This window comes from Nicotiana tomentosiformis, chromosome 11, assembly GCF_000390325.3.
Source record: "Nicotiana tomentosiformis chromosome 11, ASM39032v3, whole genome shotgun sequence".
Lineage (NCBI taxonomy): Eukaryota > Viridiplantae > Streptophyta > Magnoliopsida > Solanales > Solanaceae > Nicotiana > Nicotiana tomentosiformis.
The window spans coordinates 110,702,661-110,720,358 of record NC_090822.1 but is presented as its reverse complement, the minus strand read 5'-3'; the positions used below and the strand labels follow the sequence as shown (position 1 = coordinate 110,720,358).

Genomic DNA, 17,698 nt, shown 5'->3' with positions numbered 1-17,698 from the left:
CGTCTCGGTCTCCTTAGTTTCCTTTTCCCAAACCCCGAACACGTTCTAATATCTTGGCAATTTCTACCACTAGTGGAAATGAAGTATCAGCCTGTAGCCCCCGAGTCATACAAAATTTTACGATCATCATTAAGTCCTTTAATGAGTCCGTGGATTCGCTCTCTAGATGTAGGAAGCACAGTAGAAATATGACAGGCTAACTTATTGAACCCGATGGCATATTATGACACCATCATGGTGACCTGATGCAATCGTTCAAACCCTATGCGCCATGCATTACGGAGAGTCCGGGAAACAAACTCTTTCAAAAGCATTTTTGAGAACCGAGCCAAGTAGGCGGTGTTGTATTGACTGGTCTGCCCTCTTCATAGGCTTGCCACGGACACCTGTGGAGAATTATCTCTCCCAAGGCCAATTTTTCTTCTTTTGTTATGCTTACTCAACATTGTTGAGCTGACCCATTTCTTAACATACTCTTCGATTCTTCTCAGAGGTAACCCTTACCCCTATTTATACACAACGATCACAAAAGTAGAGCTCCATACAGACAAATCTTGGCACAAACTACATAGTCCAGAACATCGTCAACTACTGTACTTCCTCCGAAGCATCCCAAAATCTGCAATCATGACGTCCACGCTGAGTAGATCTTCTGTAAATTTAAAGTCATTTCTCTAACTCCTTTTGGTACTGAAGTATAGGATTATTAAGTAGGTGGGTATACCGCAAGTACCAACCTTATCCTCTACAAAATCTCAGGCCTTAAACATGTATAAATTTTTTTGGGGAACCTTTCAGTATCACATATATACAATTCGGGCCAAAACTGATATAACACATGACCCCGCAATCCATACATTGATAGTGGACTCCCCCCTTCTCGGCGCGAAGTCATAGTTCACCACGTCCGATGGTCCACAATGTTAACCTTCACAGCTTGTATAAATCAACCAGATGCCAAGGTCCGTTGCATCCCCCACCTGATTCACTGGGTGATCTCTTAATACGTCCGTATCTTCAGTCGGAATCACACGTTGAGGAAATGTTTGAGCATCTCTGGCTCCCTCGTAGTTTATCTGCGGCATCACGAACCGTCGACGCACAACTGATACCAAGTGCGCAATGTCATACACGAGTGGATACAAAGGAATACGAGATATAGGTTTCAAGTAAAAATTAATGCCGCACAATAAGGAATGAAAGAAGTGATATTGTTCCTAAACTTTATTGCCTCTGAGAGATAAGTACAGACGTCTCCGTACCGATTCTTCAGACTCTAATAAGTTTGCTCGTGACTCGTGAGACCTATGTAACCTAGTGCTCTGATACCAACTGTCATGACCGGAAATTTCTCATATACGGGACCGTGATGGCGCCTAATATTTCACTTGCTAGGCAAGCCAACGTTAGAAAATCGTTAAACAAATTTCTTATTTCCATTCAGTAAATAACAATAATTAACTAAGATAATATATAAGAGGTGCGCAATTTTATAAAACTGTATTAATTACTACAACCCGAATTTGGAGTCACAATTCACGAGCATTCTAGAATCTACAACAAGTAATGGTCTGAAAGAAATACAACTGTCTGAATAAAAGAAAACAGTAAGACATAAAGGATAGATGGGGACTTCAAGGTCTGTGAACGCCGACAGATCTACCTTGAGTCTCCGGACAGTAGACCAGTAGCAAATCTCGATCAACCTGAGCTGGTATCAAAATCTGCACAAAAAGTCACTACAAAAAAACGTTAAATTTGCGGAGGTTTTATTGTGGCGGTTACTGTAACCTCCGCAATTTATATCAAATTGTAGGGATTTATTTACCCTCGCAAATATATTATATTTACGGCGGTCAGTAACCTCTGCAAACCTAAAAAGAAATAGCGCCCGCTAACCCCAATGTTTCCCTCATTTTTTAGTCCTTTCCCTCTCTTTTATTCCCAAATTTCTATGTGCTAGAGTAAAATAGCGCCCACTAACCCCTTTCTCATTTCACCTACCCTTCAAATTAAAAAACCCTTTTTCAATCCCAAACCCCTTTCTCATTCTCCGATTTCTTAAATTTTCTTACAAAATTATCTCATGCTTGCTTGAAATATTGTACGTATGTCTGTCTGTCATAGCTTCTCTGCTCAAGCCCGTGTAGCGCTCTAGAAATCCAAATTCGTCTTTTGATTTTGCTCTCTGCTTTGATTTTCCTCTTTTGTAAAATCAGCCTCGAAAGCTATCAACCCAGAAAACTTCAGATCTATCAATCAGTTGGATGTAAGTTTATTTGATTTTGCTCTTTCATACAAATTCCTCTTCACAACAAGGCTCGAAAAGATCTGAAGCTCCCAATCCTTTGATTTTGCATTTTTGTAAAATTTACCTAGAAAGCTTTCTTCATGCACGTGAGTTTTAAGTTTATTTTCTCTGTTAATTTGTGTTTTTCCTTTTCTAATTTTTTCTCTTTCTTTCATCTTGATGTTTTTTGATTCTCAACAGAAAGGAGCAGAAATTTGGTAGAATCGGTGTATTTTGAAAAAGGATATAACACGCTTTGTTGAATTCGAGATATAAGTCCTATTTCTCCTTTGGCATTAGGTATTATAGATTCTAAAATTTAGATTTTTTGTGTATTTTGTAGGTTACTTTTTGTGATTTGGATCTTAATTGAAATATTTTCTTTTGCATGTGTATTTTAGAACTCCTGGGGACCTTCAGAGAAGACGCAATTGTCACTGGCTCCTCTTTTTGCTCTGCGTTGTGTTTGAATCAGTCTCAAGGTACTATTTTAGTGTTGAATATTAATTTTTTTTTCTTTCCAGATTTAAATTCGTTTTGTTGTATATGTGTTTGAAAACTATTTTTCTGGAGTTGCGATTTAATTGGTGATGTTTACAAATATGCAGTTTTCAAAATGTGTTATTTCTGGGAATTATAATTTAATATGAGTTTACAATTTGGTTTCTGCAAGTTCCGAACTGGCTGTATGTATAATATATTTATTATTTTCGGGGTTTAAAGTTGGGGAATGTGGCATTTTGATGCTATATTTCTTGTTCTATTCACTGAATAAGGATTTTCTGCTTGGAATTTAGTTCTTGGTAAATACTGAAACAGACAACGAGGATACTGTCCATATATATAACAACGAGGATACTTCTGCTTGGATGTATTCTTGGTTTAATAACTTGAAAAATAACATAAACTGTTATTACCGATTTAATCGAACTGATATTGTAAGAAAATTTACACTGTCCATATATATAATTTAAACTCTATTGAAGAATCATGTCGCTTTAGTTTTTCCATATCTGTACAAGCGAGAGCTAGTGACAAATACAATGGAAAATACCCCCAAAATCCATTTTATGTGATATATATTTTTTATTAGTTTGTTAGAAAAAGAGAAAGGATAGTAAAAGAGAAAAGATCAAAGGAAAGAGTTTAAAGGATAGATGAAGACTGTCTCACTATTGAAAGAATTGAGAAATATTTTTTTTTTCTAGTTCAAGCTTCCTACTATGTAATACAATCTGATCTCTGGATTTCTCCTTTTAAGACTCAAGAATAAAGAACAAACCTTTCTTTGGATTATTAGTTTAATATTCTCCAAAAGTTGATGTCTTTAAATTTTGTGTTGTACTTTTGTTTTATTTGCATAGAGTTGGTCTTCTTGTCTTTTTTTTTATTTTTTTTTTATTTCCTTTGTTCTTTTTGCTTTTTTCATGTGTCAATTGTTTAAGATTATAATTTAAGAGGTGTGAAAAATAGTAAATTTTGTCTTGGAATTTATGTTCTGTCTTCTTCTCTTTAAAAGTCTATTTCTCACTATGAAGTAAAGTGATAGATGAAATATCAGTGCGTCATACTTACATACTGCTGTACATGTGTTATATATTTTAGTACATACTCTTTTTCTTCATTAGATATATGCCCCATTCAATCATAACTAGCTAGAAAGAATCCTAGCAAAATTCTATTACCCACTACTATAATATTTTTATGTTAAATCACTGATCATTTGGTATGTGGTTGTTGTACATAAGGACTGGTTTCTCAAAGATGGATTGTCACATGAAAATTCATTGAATTAGGAGATAAGGGGAAAAATTATTTAGATATCTGGTAGTACATTTATATGTTGAATATATATGTTAAACTATATATATTCTATTGAAGTGTTGTACATTAAATAACTATTTACAATTTCAATCTACAACAGTTACTAAATCCTTTGTTGAGGTACCAATAACAGTTACATATACACTTTAGGATTTTGAAAAAGCTAGATCAATAGAATAAATTTAGCACACCGACAATCGCTTGAACATGTTGTACTAATTAAACATGCATGTAACAAGTTCCCGGCCTTGTTTACGCCGCAATTCCTACAAAATTTTATAATGTTATTGCGTTGATAAGTTACTAAATCGTCCTTTCTCATGGAAATATTGTAGGTTACAGTAAAGACTCTTGCTCAGAGAAATCCTTATCGGTGGCTCACTTCTGAAAGGTTATATATCAATACCTTTCATGGATAAATCTTGGATTGAAATACCTAGAAATACAACAAAGTATTTACTTGGTTTGAATCAATTTCTAAATTTTGCATTTAAGAATGCTTCTATAGGAGATAGAATAAAATGTCCGTGTCCTAAATGTGGTTTTGGGAAGTGGCAGATTAGAGAGATAGTGTACGATCATTTGATTAGCAAGCCATTCCCTCAAAATTATGTCACTTGGATTCTTCATGGGGAAACAGAAGTGTTGGAGAACTCTAGAAGCACAGAGGTTATCCCGGATGCATTGCCTCCTGAAAATCCTATGGAATTGTTGATAAATGAAGCATTCCCGGGTTTAAGGCATGAGGGCATTGATGCAGGTCCATCACAATTAGTTGGAGAAGAAGAAATAGTAAATGATCTGCCTTCTTCAAATAATAAAGAATTTTTTGAGTTGCTTAGAGATGGAAGTGAAGAATTATATGAAGGGTCCAAGTACTCGAAGCTAGAATTTTTGTTACAGTTGTATCACATAAAGTGTTTGTCTGGGCTAAGTGATAAGGGAATGACTATGCTGCTAGATTTACTGAATGATGCATTTGGATTTGCAAAGATACCTAATTCTTTTTATGAGGCCAAGAATACCATCAAAAAGCTTTGTCTTGATTATATCAAGATAGATGCTTGTCAAAACGATTGCATGTTGTACTGGGGAGATGATGCTAATGAAGAAACATGCAAGCATTGTCATACTTCTAGATGGAAGCCAACTAAGAAGAGCAACAATAATCACATGTCTACTACGGGAAAGAAGAAAAAGAAGCAAAAGATGCCCGCAAAAATTTTGCGTTACTTTCCACTGAAACCAAGATTGCACAGATTGTTCATGTGCTCTAAAATTGCAGAGCATATGAGATGGTATGTGAAAGATAATAACAGAGATGGAATCATGAGGCATCCCAGAGATGGTGAGGCATGGAAAAGATTTGATACTACTTTTTTTGAATTTGCTTCTGATCCTAGAAATGTTCGATTAGGCCTAGCTAGTGATGGTTTCAATTCTTTTGGTATGATGAGTACTAATTATAGCATTTGGCCAATGATTTTGGTTCCATATAACCTTCCACCTTGGTTGTGTATGAAGCAACCAAATTTTATCCTCTCAATGATCATTCCAGGTCCACGAACGGCGGGGAATAATATAGATGTATACCTACAACCGCTTATTAAGGAGTTAAATGAGTTGTGGCGTGAAGGTGTGGAAACTTATGATTCATCAAAGAAGGAAACGTTTAGAATGTGAGCAGCTCTTATGTGGACAGTTAGTGACTTTCCTGGACTTGAAATTTTATCTGGTTGGAACACACATACTGGTTTTGCATGTCCATCTTGTAATTTTGACACAGAACCTTGTCGACTTCGTCATAGTAGAAAGTGGTGCTTTATTGGTCATCGCCGGTGTTTGGCAAGAAATCATAAATTTAGATTGATGAAGCTTCATTTGTTTGGCAATACGGAAGAGAGAAACCCTCCAAGGAAGTTAACTCGGTCAGATATTTTGAATCAAGTGGAAGAAATTGATGTTACATTTGGAAAACCAGCAGAATTGAATGAAAGAAGGAAAAGAAATCGACAAAAAGGTACCGAGAAAAGTGCAACTCAAGAATGGAGAAAAAAAAGCATATTCTTCAATCTTCCATATAGGGAATTCAACTTGTTGCGCCATAATTTAGACGTTATGCACATTGAGAAGAATGTATTTGATAATATTATATACACTTTGCTACATGATAAAGACAAATCAAAGGATCATGTTAAGGCTCGAAAAGATCTAAAAGATATGGGTATAAGGCGTGATCTTTGGCCAGATGAGTATGAGAATTGTCGGCTTGCTTCGTTTACAATTCCAACAAATAAAAGAGTCAACTTTCTCAAAACTTTAAAAAATATCTTGGTCCCAGATGGTTACTCAAGTAATATCTCTCGTTGTGTTGATCTAGATAAAAAGAGGATATTTGGACTAAAAAGCCATGATTGTCATATCATTATGGAACAATTGTTGCCCATAGCAATTTGAAATGTGCTTCCAAATCACGTTGTTGCAGTCTTGGTAGAGCTTTCATCCTTTTTTAGACAACTTTGTTCGAAAAGCTTGAGCCTCTTGGACCTAGAAAAGCTACAAGATCGGATTGTACTCACACTTTGCCATTTAGAGATGTTGTTCCCTACATCCTTTTTTATTGTAATGGTTCATTTAATTGTCCCTCTAGTGGATAAAGTAATACAAGGTGGACCGGTACATTATCGGTGGATGTATTTTGTTGAAAGGTAAAACATTACTTATTCAACATAATTTCAATCGATCTTATAATAGTAATTCAAAGTAATTGTTTATTCTAATACTTTTTTATTTTGGTTATAGATTGTTAGGTCATTTCAAGTCCCTTATAGGGAATAAAGCACAACCAGAAGGTTCCATAGCTGAGGGTCACATTGTTAAAGAAGACCTAACTCTTTTTTCTCGTTATTTTGAGGATATTGAGTCGAAGGTAAATAGGCCTAAACGTGTAAACGATGAACCAAATCTTAATGAGGATTCTGAAATGTCATCTATATTTCCTACACAAGGTAAAACCGTCGGAGGTTCTGAAACATTCACATTGACTCAACTTGAGAAGACTCAAGCTCATCGATATGTGTTACTTAATTGTGCAGCAGTAAAGCCATTTATTAGGTAAGAAAAATAAATTAATTTATTTTTTTACAAAAACTTTGAGTGAAGTGATTAAAATTGATACAATTAACTCCTTTTTAGTGAATTTAGGGATTGCATAAGAAGGAGTTCAAGGGGCCGGAGACCTGCAGCAACCGAAGTAGAAAGGAGAGTTAATAAAGAGTTTTCTGATTGGTTTCCAAAGCGAGTGAGTGAAAATGCTTGTCTATGCTTAATTAACTTTCTTGTTTTAATTTTGAATATTTGACAAAAAGAATTTTGTCTATTTAGATTATGAATCCGGATATAACAAACACAATCTCTACTGATTTGGAGTTTCTAGCATAAGGTCCATGTCCAGATGCGAGAAGGTTCACTGCTTATAACATTAATGGATTCAAATTTTGGACATTGTCTAGAGAACAAGGATCAAAAACTCAAAATAGTGGAGTTTTTCTTACCTCTGAAACCTCTTGTATTGCATCCAACGCTGACAGAAATGCGAGGCAAGCATATTTGCCATATTATGGGAAGATGGAAGATATTATTGAGCTTAATTATTATGGTCAGTTTAAGGTTGTGCTCTTCAAATGCCAGTGGGCTGACACTACGCGAGATAGAGGGTTCAAAAGAGATGCTTGGAATTTTAACTGTGTTAATTTTTCTAGATTGATTCACACTGGTGATCGTGAGGAGCATGATCCTTATATTGAAGCATCTCAAGAAAATATAGTATACTATGTTAATGATGAAACTGATGAAGGTTGGAGTGTGGCGGTACATTTAAAGCCAAGAGATTTGTTTGATATGGGAGAGGTGGTTGAAGGAGAAATATACGAGAATGAGCCATTCCAACAACAAGAATTTGAACAATTTTTTGATGTTAATTATGAAAATGTACAACAACTTGCAATAGAGAAGCATATGTTTGAATAGGAATTAGGCCAGTCCTTAGGTTTTCCTCCAGTTCTTCATGGTGAGTATTTTTCATCCCTTTGAGAATCAAATATATATCATTATATTTAATTTTATATCATTATAGAATTTGCATCAGATTTGCATTTACTTGCCATGTTTTAGTTCTGGAGATGAATATGTCTATCTTATTCAAGTTTAACAGGATACATGTGTGAATTGTTTCTTCTTAAATTATTCGACTTTGCTTCTACTAATTTTGTGAACTCCTACTTTTATTTTATTGCTTGCAGGTATGCCGAAGCCCAAGCGTTACGAGAACTTCCAGAACTCAATTCAGCCAGCATCTACATCACAAGGTGTAGTACAACCATTATCAACTGAATCAACACCTTTGCATTTTGATGATACATCACAAGTTCAACTGAGAGCACGACCAACACCTTCAAGGCATGTTGCAGCAAATCCGATTCTGTCAGATCAGACAACAACACAACAGGTTCCATCAGTCGGGGCCGCGTCACAACCACCACTATCTAGAAAGCGTAGTGGACGTGTGTCTACGCAACATTGGATTGTAGATGGAATAGGTATGTTATTGCCATTCATTTATACATTCTGTCTATTTTACGCCGCAACTAACAATATGTTACCTCAAAGAATACATAACCTATGCTTAATGCTTCTCATCACTTTACATTCGTTATCAAACCTCTTGGATCCATCCTCATTTTACCAATTTAGAAGATATTTTTCCTTCTAAATTGTAGGAGAGATTAATTCTTTTAAGGTACTGAAGCTTGCCTGATAACTCATTTGATTGTTACTTGATGGTTTGACATTCTGCCTAAGAACCCACCTAATAATCTGTTGCCTCAAAGAATAGAGAACCACATTGATTTTTGTTTTTATCTTTTAAGATTCACAAGGAGCTAGCAAGATACTTAAAGTAAAGAAAAGGGACGTGTTAAATTTATCTAATGGAGAGCGTATTGTGGTTGATTTTGACGACACGGATTCTCCCATTGGTGAAGGACAAGGCGTTCTTGCAGGCTTTTGTGGAATTTTAGAAACTGACTGCTCCATTTTTCCAATTCACTTTGAGAAATGGTCGGATTTACCTGTGACAATCTTCAATCATTGTTATGATTGATTTATAAAGGTATTTTTGAGGCATACAATATCTCGGTTTTATGTCATTAGATTTTATATTTGCATGTAATAATTATCTAACCATTGGTTTATTCTTGAAGCCACGATTTTGTTTTCGGACAACTTAGTCAAATGCAAGACGATATGTTTATAATTCTATGTGTAAGAAGTGGGGCGCAAAAAGGCTAAAGTTGTTTGATAAGGTCTATGATCCACTTAAAAGTAGAGCTGACATAATGGATAGCGTTCCATTGGGAATTTTACCGGATCAATGGATTTCTTATGTTGATTACCACTTTAAAGAAAAGACACAGGTATTTATTTCAAAGAGAGACTGTATTCTTCAAAACTCAAAATGAGTCACCTAAATTCATGGGAATTGAACTTTCTTCCTTCTCTTGGTATCATTTGTACCTTTGTTCTTTTGTTAAACAGATATTATGGTTTTACAAGTACACAATAGGCAAGTATGTGTAATTCGTGGTATCTTTTTGTAAGGAAATTTATAAAAGAAATGCTGAAATTCGGAAGAAACAAATTATTTCACATATCGGTGGCTCCAAACCTAACTCCAGAAGAAGGGATGAAATGGTATTGATTCATTTTGAATACTTTAATTAAACTAGCAACTATTCTTAGTTAGGTAAGTTAATGCGACTTTAACTTTTTCATTTATAGATGGCTGAGACTGGAAAAAAGCCTGGACGAGGACAACTTTATCTCGCTACACATAGGAATGAAGATGGATCATATGTTAATGAGGCGGTAAAAGAGATATATGTAAGTTTTTAACTTCTTCCATCAAATTTGCAATCATTTAGTACCTAGTAATCAGTGACAGTGCTTGGATTCCACTACGAAAGTCAGAAATGATAAGAAAGTAAACCTTTTTAATTGATTTTGACATGAAAGTTGTTCATGCTCGGGTACTGTGCTTTCATGATTAATCCACTTTTTATCCAGATCTGAATATTTGGGTGAATAAAGGAAATTTCGTCAAATAATGGCTTCGTTGATGTTATTATGTGATATATTCTTTATATTTTAAGAAGAAATGGTTACCAAGATTGAGTGAATAAATGTTGAGTTACTGGTGCATTACTGAAAATATTGTCTCAGTAATACAAATTGTTTGCATAAGATATAAACTAACAAATTCAACTTCTGCCTAAACAAAAGCTGGAATTTTTTTCCAGAAGCATCTGAATCTTACCAAAGTTTTAGATGAAAACTTTAGGCTGATTGAAAATCGTGGTCGAAATGTTGTTGTTGTTTGTTATTAGTATGATTTTGTCATGTCTTGGCAAGTATTAAAGTTTAGCTACCTAAGTCAGTTATTGACGGTTTTGTGCTCAAATATAGAAACATTGACTTAGCTCAAAAGCAAAGTGTCCTCTTTCAACAAATTATTATTAGTAAAATGAAGGAGAAAACACCATCTGATAGATTAATGGCTGCGAAAACACCATATGTACATCTGCCAATGATCCAAAACTGAATGCATAACCTTCTATATGAGGAAAATTGATTAGTAAAATGAAGGAAAAAATACCATATGATAGATTAATGGCTGCGAAAATACCATTTAATACATCTGCCAAAGATCCAAAACTGAATGCATAACCTTCTATATGAGGCAAATTGATCTTGTTCAGAAGTTGGATATTCTTCTTCTCTTGTTATTCTTTTTTAATAACTTATCAATCACTGATTGAAGGTAGTACACTGACTTTTGGTGTGTAATATATTTAGGAAAAAATTGAACTAGTATTGAGCCAAAGCACCGTGGATGAGTCGGAAATTTTGCCAAATGATGTCATTGGTAAGGTGTTGGGAAAAGAGCACTCTGGAATGGTAAGGTGCTTGGGATTAGGAGTTGTTCCTGGCAGAGCGTTTAGACAAACAAGACCTCGTTATAATGATTTGAATGCTTCAAGTTATAATAACGGTTCATGTTCTTCCTAATGCCAAGAGAAGTACAATCAAATGTTGAATGCTCACAATCAAAGCCAAGAGAACTACAGAGAAATGATGAATGTTAACACCCAAATGATGAATGCTTTTAAGGCGTATATGATAATGAAAGTAGGGAGGATACCTGAATAATTTGCAGGGATCTTTGTTTCTCCTCATTCAACGGTAAGAAAAGTTCATAACTTTCTTATTTAATTTTGAAAACTTTTGTGCTATATGGTGTTTGACTCTTTTTCTCACTTTCTTCACTACTATATCTACACATGCATTCTCATCAAATGTGTATTTTTTATCTTTCATGAATTAGCACACAAGACATCAGTCTATCCCCTATTCCATTTCTTGATTTGAAAGAAGTAGATTCTTGATTTTTCCTTTTTATGGGCGCCTTCAAGAAAACATCAAGAAGTTTTCTATACAATCCAAATATAAGTACAGATTCAGAATCTGAATTCTTATGTGACTACAAAAGCTAAGTTTTTGTAAGGTTCTGTTGCTTCCTTGAATGGTCTGTGATATACATATATATGTTTTATATGAATAATATCAAATGTGTAAATACTGAAAAACTGAAACGTATTAAAATTTCAAACTAAACTTATTTAGTATGGCCAGTTCTGTTTCGATCTAGAAGTGAAATTACCTTCTTGAACTTTGTAACAGCAGCATCAGCCACCATTTCAATTTCCATAGGGGACTTATTTATCTCTAAATGTCCCTGTTACTTTTGAAGTTAGATCGGGAGGAAAGTAATTCTTGAAGTTACCGATACTTGACTTAAGCTAAGTGATTATTAATTAGGATATTATTGAGGTACTTTTCATAAATTATATTTTATTTTGATTTTTTTAGCCAAGTGATGTGGCTAGCGGATCCATTTCACCCATGGATGTAAGAAGATTATCTGGTGAAAGTAATCCTAACGACAACCATTGAAGTTGCTTCCAAATGTATCGTACTCCATTGAATGGTCATAGGAATTCTTTTGTCCATAATAGTTGGAGTAGATGTTCTGTTTAAAGTTTGTTTTAAGACTAACTATAATACTGATATTTTGTGTTTAATTGACGGAGTAGTTATGTTTAAAGTAAGTTTTTAAGACTAATGATAATTTACTTTAATGTAGTTTATTAATATATTGATGTTACTTGATTCTATACAATCTGATGATACTTCATTATATTAACATAATTGAAACTGGATCATTTATGGGTATAACAATTGCCAAAAAAATAAATTCAATGAATAGCAGAGGTTATAATTGTCGCAATTTAATGTATAATAATATTGTGTTTAAACTTGCAGGGGTTAAATAAAAATATTATAGGGGTTTTGACTGCCGCTATTCTTTTATACGTGTGTTCTTAAAAAGTTAAACTATCGAATTGCGAAGGTTAGACCGCCGCTAAATGATAACGGCGGTCTCCGAAAAAAATCCCGCAAATTGATTGCGGCAAACATTATTGTGGGGGTTTTGGAAACCGCCGTAACAACAAATTGTGGAGGTTACTGACCGTCGCAATATGTAAATAAAACCGCCGCAAATTGAGCATTTTTTTGTATTGAGTGCAGAGTACAGCACCAGTACAACCGACCCCATGTACTGGTAAGTATCGAGCCTAACCTCGATGAAGTAGTGACGAGGCTAGGACAAGATACCCACATATAACCTGAACAGTATAATCATGCTAGTGGCAACAACAGTAAATAAGAAATAATGCAGAAATAATGGGAGGGGAACATACAGTGGGGAAATACAACATAAGGAGTGAGAATAATGAAAAGACATAATTAAACCAGAAATCCTTAAACGAATTGAGCAATTAAGACAGCAAGGAAAACTGCACGACATCACCCTTCGTGCTTTACTCTCAACCTCACCAAATAACAAATAAGACTGCACGTCATCATTCTTCGTGCTTTTACTCTCTTCCTCACAATATAACTAAATTATGTACGGCATCACCCTTCGTGCTTTACACTCTTTCTCACAATATAATTAAATTATGCACAACATCACCCTTCGTGCTTTACACTCTTCCTCACAATATAATTAAATTATGCACTGCATCACCCTTCATGCTTTATACTCTTCCTCACAATATAATTAAATTATGCACGGCATCACCCTTCGTGCTTTACACTCTTCCTCACAATATAATTAAATCAATAACAACGGATAGAGAGGAGTTTCACAAGAAAATTAATATTTCATAAATGATTACTTTCACAATTTAACATCTCAACCTCGAATCAATATTCACAATTTTATCGACCTTGGTGGAACCGGATACAAGTTTTCCAACATTTCAACAACAACAATAAGCATGGATAACAAGATTTACAACAACAACAACAACAACAACAACCCAGTAGAATCCCACTAATGGGGTTTGGGGATGGTAGTGTGTACGCAGACCTTACCCCTACCCTAAAGGAGTAGAGAGGCTGTTTCCGAAAGACCCTCGGCTCAAGAAAACAAAAAGACAAAACGACAATAGGAGACAACATTAGTATCACCACAACAATCATAGAAAAAATAGGAACACCATAAAATGCAGAAGAAAGATGCAAAGCAAAAACGATAGCTAGTAAATAGGACATGTACTGAAAAGCGAAGTAGTAAAACACAACATTGTCACTAGCTACCCTAGACAAAAACCCTACGTGGCCAGTCCCACAATGGTACGAAGTAAGTCAAGACTTAACTACATCCTAACCTACAACTCTAATACTCGACCTCCACATCTTCCTATCAAGTGTCATGTTCTCGAAAATCTGGAGCCTCGCCATATCCTGTCTGATCACCTCTCCCCAATACTTCTTAGGCCTCCCTATACCTCTTCTTGTGCCCTCCACAACCAGCCGCTTACACCTCCGTACCAGAGCATCTGGGCTTCTCCTTTGAACATGTCTGAACCATCTAAGCCTCGCTTCCCACATCTTGTCATCAATGGGAGCCACATGCACCTTCTCCCGAATAACATCATTCCTAATCTTATCTATCCTAGTGTGCCCGCACATCCACCTCAACATCCTCATTTCTGCTACTTTCATCTTCTGGATATGTGAGTTCTTAACGGGTCAACACTCATCCCCATACAACATGGCTGGTCTAACCACCGCTTTATAGAACTTACCTTTGAGTATTGGTGGCACTCTCTTGTCACACAGGACTCCAGATGCTAAGCTCCACTTCATCCATACTACCCCAATACGATGTGTGACATCCTCTTCAATCTCCCATCCCCCTGGATAACCGAACCAAGGTACTTGAACCTGCCTCTACTCGGGATGACCTGTGATTCAAGCCTCACATCCACGCCCACTTCCCCTGGCTCAGAGCTGAATTTACACTCCAGGTATTCCGTCTTCGTCCTGCTCAACTTGAAACCCTTAGACTCAAGAGCCTATCTCTAAACCTCTAGCCTCTCGTTAATACCGGCTCGCGACTCATCAATCAGAACTATGTCATCGGCAAATAGCATGCACCATGGCACCTCCCCTTGAATATGGTGTGTTAACGCGTTGATCAAGAGGGAGAATAAGAACGGACTGAGCACAGAACCTTGGTGTAACCCCATTACAACCGGAAACTGCTCAGAGTCGCCTCATACTGTCCTAACCCGAGTCTTAGCCCCATCATACATGTCCTTAATCGCCATAATGTAGGGAACCGATACACCTTTTGCCTCCAGGCATCTCTAGAGAATTTCTCTAGGAATCTTGTCATACGCTTTCTCTAGGTCAATAAAGACCATGTACAGATCCTTCTTCCTCTCTCTGTACAGTTCCACCAACTTCCTAACAAGATGTATAGCTTCAGTAGTCGAACGACCCGACATGAACCCGAACTGGTTGTCGGATACAGACACTATCATCCTTACCCTCACTTCAACCACCCTCTCCCACACTTTCATGGTATGACTCATTACTTTGATACCCCTATAATTGTTACAACTCTGGATATCACCTTTGTTCTTATACAATGGGACCACCGTACTCCACCTCCACTCATCCGGCATCCTCTTTGCCTTAAAAATAACATTGAACAACCTAGTCAACCACTCCAAACCTGCTCTCCCCACACACTTCCAAAATTCCACCGGAATCTTGTCTGGCCCGGTCACTTTGCCCCTACTCATCTTACGCATAGCTCCCACAACCTCATCAACCTCAATACGCCTGCAGTACCCAAAGTCACGGTGACTCTCGGAATGCTCCAATTATCCTAGCACAATATCCTGATCCCCTTCTTCATTTAGAAGTTTATGAAAGTAAGTCTGACATCTCCTCTTAATCTGGCCATCTTCCATTAATACTCTACTATCTTCGTCCTTAATGCATCTCACTTGGTCCAAATCTCGAGCCTTCCTCTCTCTCAACTTGGCCAGCCGGAATAACTTCTTCTCCCTCCTTTTTTCCCCAGTTCCTCGTACATACGACCATATACAGCAGTCTTGGCCTCTATGACCGCCAGCTTAGCCTCCTTCCTAGCTGTCTTATACCTCTCCATGCATGCTCACCTCTCCTCCTCATCTATGCTCCCCACTAACTTCAGGTACGCCACCTTCTTAGCTTCCACTTTACCTTGAACCACTTCATTCCACCACCAGTCTCCTTTGTGCCCACCAGAGATGCCCGTCGAGACTCCTAACACCTCTCTCGCAACCTCCCTAATATAGTATGCTATCGCTGACCACATAGTGCTCGCGTCACCGCTGCTCCTCCAAGATCCTATAGCCGACAACCGCCCTTCCAACTCTTGGGCTTTATCCTTAGTTAAGGCTCCCCACCTGATTCTCGGACTTCCTCGAGTAGACCTTTTCCTCCTCTTTAACATAATACCAACATCCATCACCAAGAGCCTATGTTGCATTGCGAGTATCTCACCCGAAATCACCTTGCAATCCTTGCACATTCCTCTGTCACCTCTCCCGAGGAGAAGAAAGTCAATCTGAGTCTTCGCCATCGCATTTTGAAAAGTAACTAAATGCCTCTCCCTCTTTGGAAAGCTAGAGTTCACAATCACCAACCCAAAAGCATTAGCGAAGTCCAATAACGATGTACCTCCTCCGTTCCTCTCCCCAAAATCGAAGCCTCCATGCACCTCGCCATAACCACCTACAGTCGACCTAATATGCCCATTGAAATCCCCTCCCATGAATAGCTTCTCAGTAGGCGGAACCTGACGCACAATCTCATCTAAACCCTCCCAGAAGCATCGTTTAACCTCCTCATCTAGGCCCACATGCGGCGCATAGGCACTACCGACATTTAGGGTGCACTCTCCAACCACCAACTTAATAATCATCAATCTATCATTCACTCGTCTAACCTCGACTACAGACTCTTTGGGTTCCCTATCCACTAAGATGCCCACTCCATTCTTACCTTTCTGGACACCTGAGTACCAAAGTTTATACCCGTCCGCGTCCTTCGCCCTCGACCCTACCCACCTAGTCTCTTGGACACACGCTATATTGACCCTCATCTTCTGGAGGATCTTTGCCATCTTTATAGACTTACCCGTCAATGTACCTATGTTCCATGACCCAATTCTCAACCTACAGACACCCTTGTTCCCTTTACCTCTCTTGCCTCCCGCCCCACCCCTAACCCCTGCCCTACTACAAATTTGCAATAATAGAATTTCACTCGCGTACTATGACTCGACCACAATGTATAGATGTTCGTCAACCCAACTATACACCATATTCAACAACAAAACACGTAGCAAATACTCACACAATACCTTTTCCCTCAAGCCAAACCTTAGACACAATACTTACCTCGCTCCGAAAGCCACTTAATTCTCAATCACAGCTTTTCTTTTGGAATTCTCCTCCAACCCACTCGTATCTATTCAAAAATGACTCAATAGTATCAAATATTGATAAAGGAATCAATTACATTGCATAAATCTAGATTTCCTAAATTTTCCCCCAAAAAGTCGAAAATCGACCCCGGGCCCGCTTAGTCAAAACCTGAGGTTCGGACCAAAATTCATTCACCCATTCACCCCCGAGCCCGAATATATAATTGGTTGTGGAATCCGACCTCAAATCGAGGTCTAAATTCCCAAATTTCTGAAATCCCTGGTTTCTACCCTAACCCCTAATTCTACCATGAAAACTCTAGATTTTTGGTTAAAAATTCAAGAAATGTAATGGGTAATTGAAAGAAAATGGTTTAGAATCACTTACCACACATTTTGGGGAAGAGTCACTTACCTCCCCCAGGTCCCCAAGTGCTTCGCATTCGCGAAGGGTAAATCCCCCATCACTTCGCGTTCGCGACGAGGCCTTCGCGTTCGCGAAGAAGAAGTCTCAGCCTCACCAGTTTACTCTTCGCGTTCGTGAGAGGACCTTCGCGAATGCGAAGAAGGATATGTCAGACACCAGAATCTGCAGAAAACCAGATTTTTCCCAAGTCCAAAACATCTCGTGG

At 37.4% G+C, this 17,698-nt stretch overlaps 3 protein-coding genes across 7 annotated transcripts; 2 read left to right on the top strand and 1 right to left on the bottom strand.

Moving 5' to 3' along the window:
- The first annotated feature begins 1,984 nt into the window (after positions 1 to 1,984).
- On the top strand, positions 1,985 to 12,339 carry LOC104109816 (uncharacterized). 5 transcript variants are annotated; one of them, XM_070188360.1, is made up of 9 exons: positions 1,985 to 2,269; positions 2,492 to 2,590; positions 2,692 to 2,772; positions 4,450 to 4,505; positions 8,416 to 8,712; positions 9,043 to 9,588; positions 9,773 to 9,865; positions 9,953 to 10,054; positions 11,027 to 11,324. In XM_070188360.1, exons 6-9 carry the CDS (start codon positions 9,433 to 9,435, stop codon positions 11,237 to 11,239), a joined length of 564 nt encoding a protein of 187 aa, XP_070044461.1. In that variant the 5' UTR covers positions 1,985 to 2,269; positions 2,492 to 2,590; positions 2,692 to 2,772; positions 4,450 to 4,505; positions 8,416 to 8,712; positions 9,043 to 9,432; the 3' UTR covers positions 11,240 to 11,324. The 5 variants fall into 5 exon arrangements, 3 of the variants coding, with proteins under 3 accessions (XP_070044461.1, XP_070044462.1, XP_070044463.1); XM_070188361.1 differs by having other exon boundaries at positions 1,985 to 2,397; XM_070188362.1 differs by lacking the exon at positions 4,450 to 4,505.
- Positions 4,528 to 8,179, top strand: LOC104109817 (uncharacterized). Its single transcript, XM_033659602.2, has 4 exons — positions 4,528 to 6,822; positions 6,917 to 7,228; positions 7,310 to 7,415; positions 7,499 to 8,179. The coding sequence occupies exons 1-4, from the start codon at positions 6,710 to 6,712 to the stop codon at positions 7,553 to 7,555; spliced, it is 588 nt and encodes a 195-aa protein (XP_033515493.1). The 5' UTR covers positions 4,528 to 6,709; the 3' UTR covers positions 7,556 to 8,179.
- A 3,431-nt stretch (positions 12,340 to 15,770) lies between the features above and the next one.
- On the bottom strand, positions 15,771 to 16,763 carry LOC138902021 (uncharacterized). The gene is made up of 2 exons (XM_070189826.1): positions 16,152 to 16,763; positions 15,771 to 16,082 (listed from the first exon to the last, which is right to left on the bottom strand). The coding sequence occupies exons 1-2, from the start codon at positions 16,761 to 16,763 to the stop codon at positions 15,771 to 15,773; spliced, it is 924 nt and encodes a 307-aa protein (XP_070045927.1).
- Positions 16,764 to 17,698: the final 935 nt, after the last annotated feature.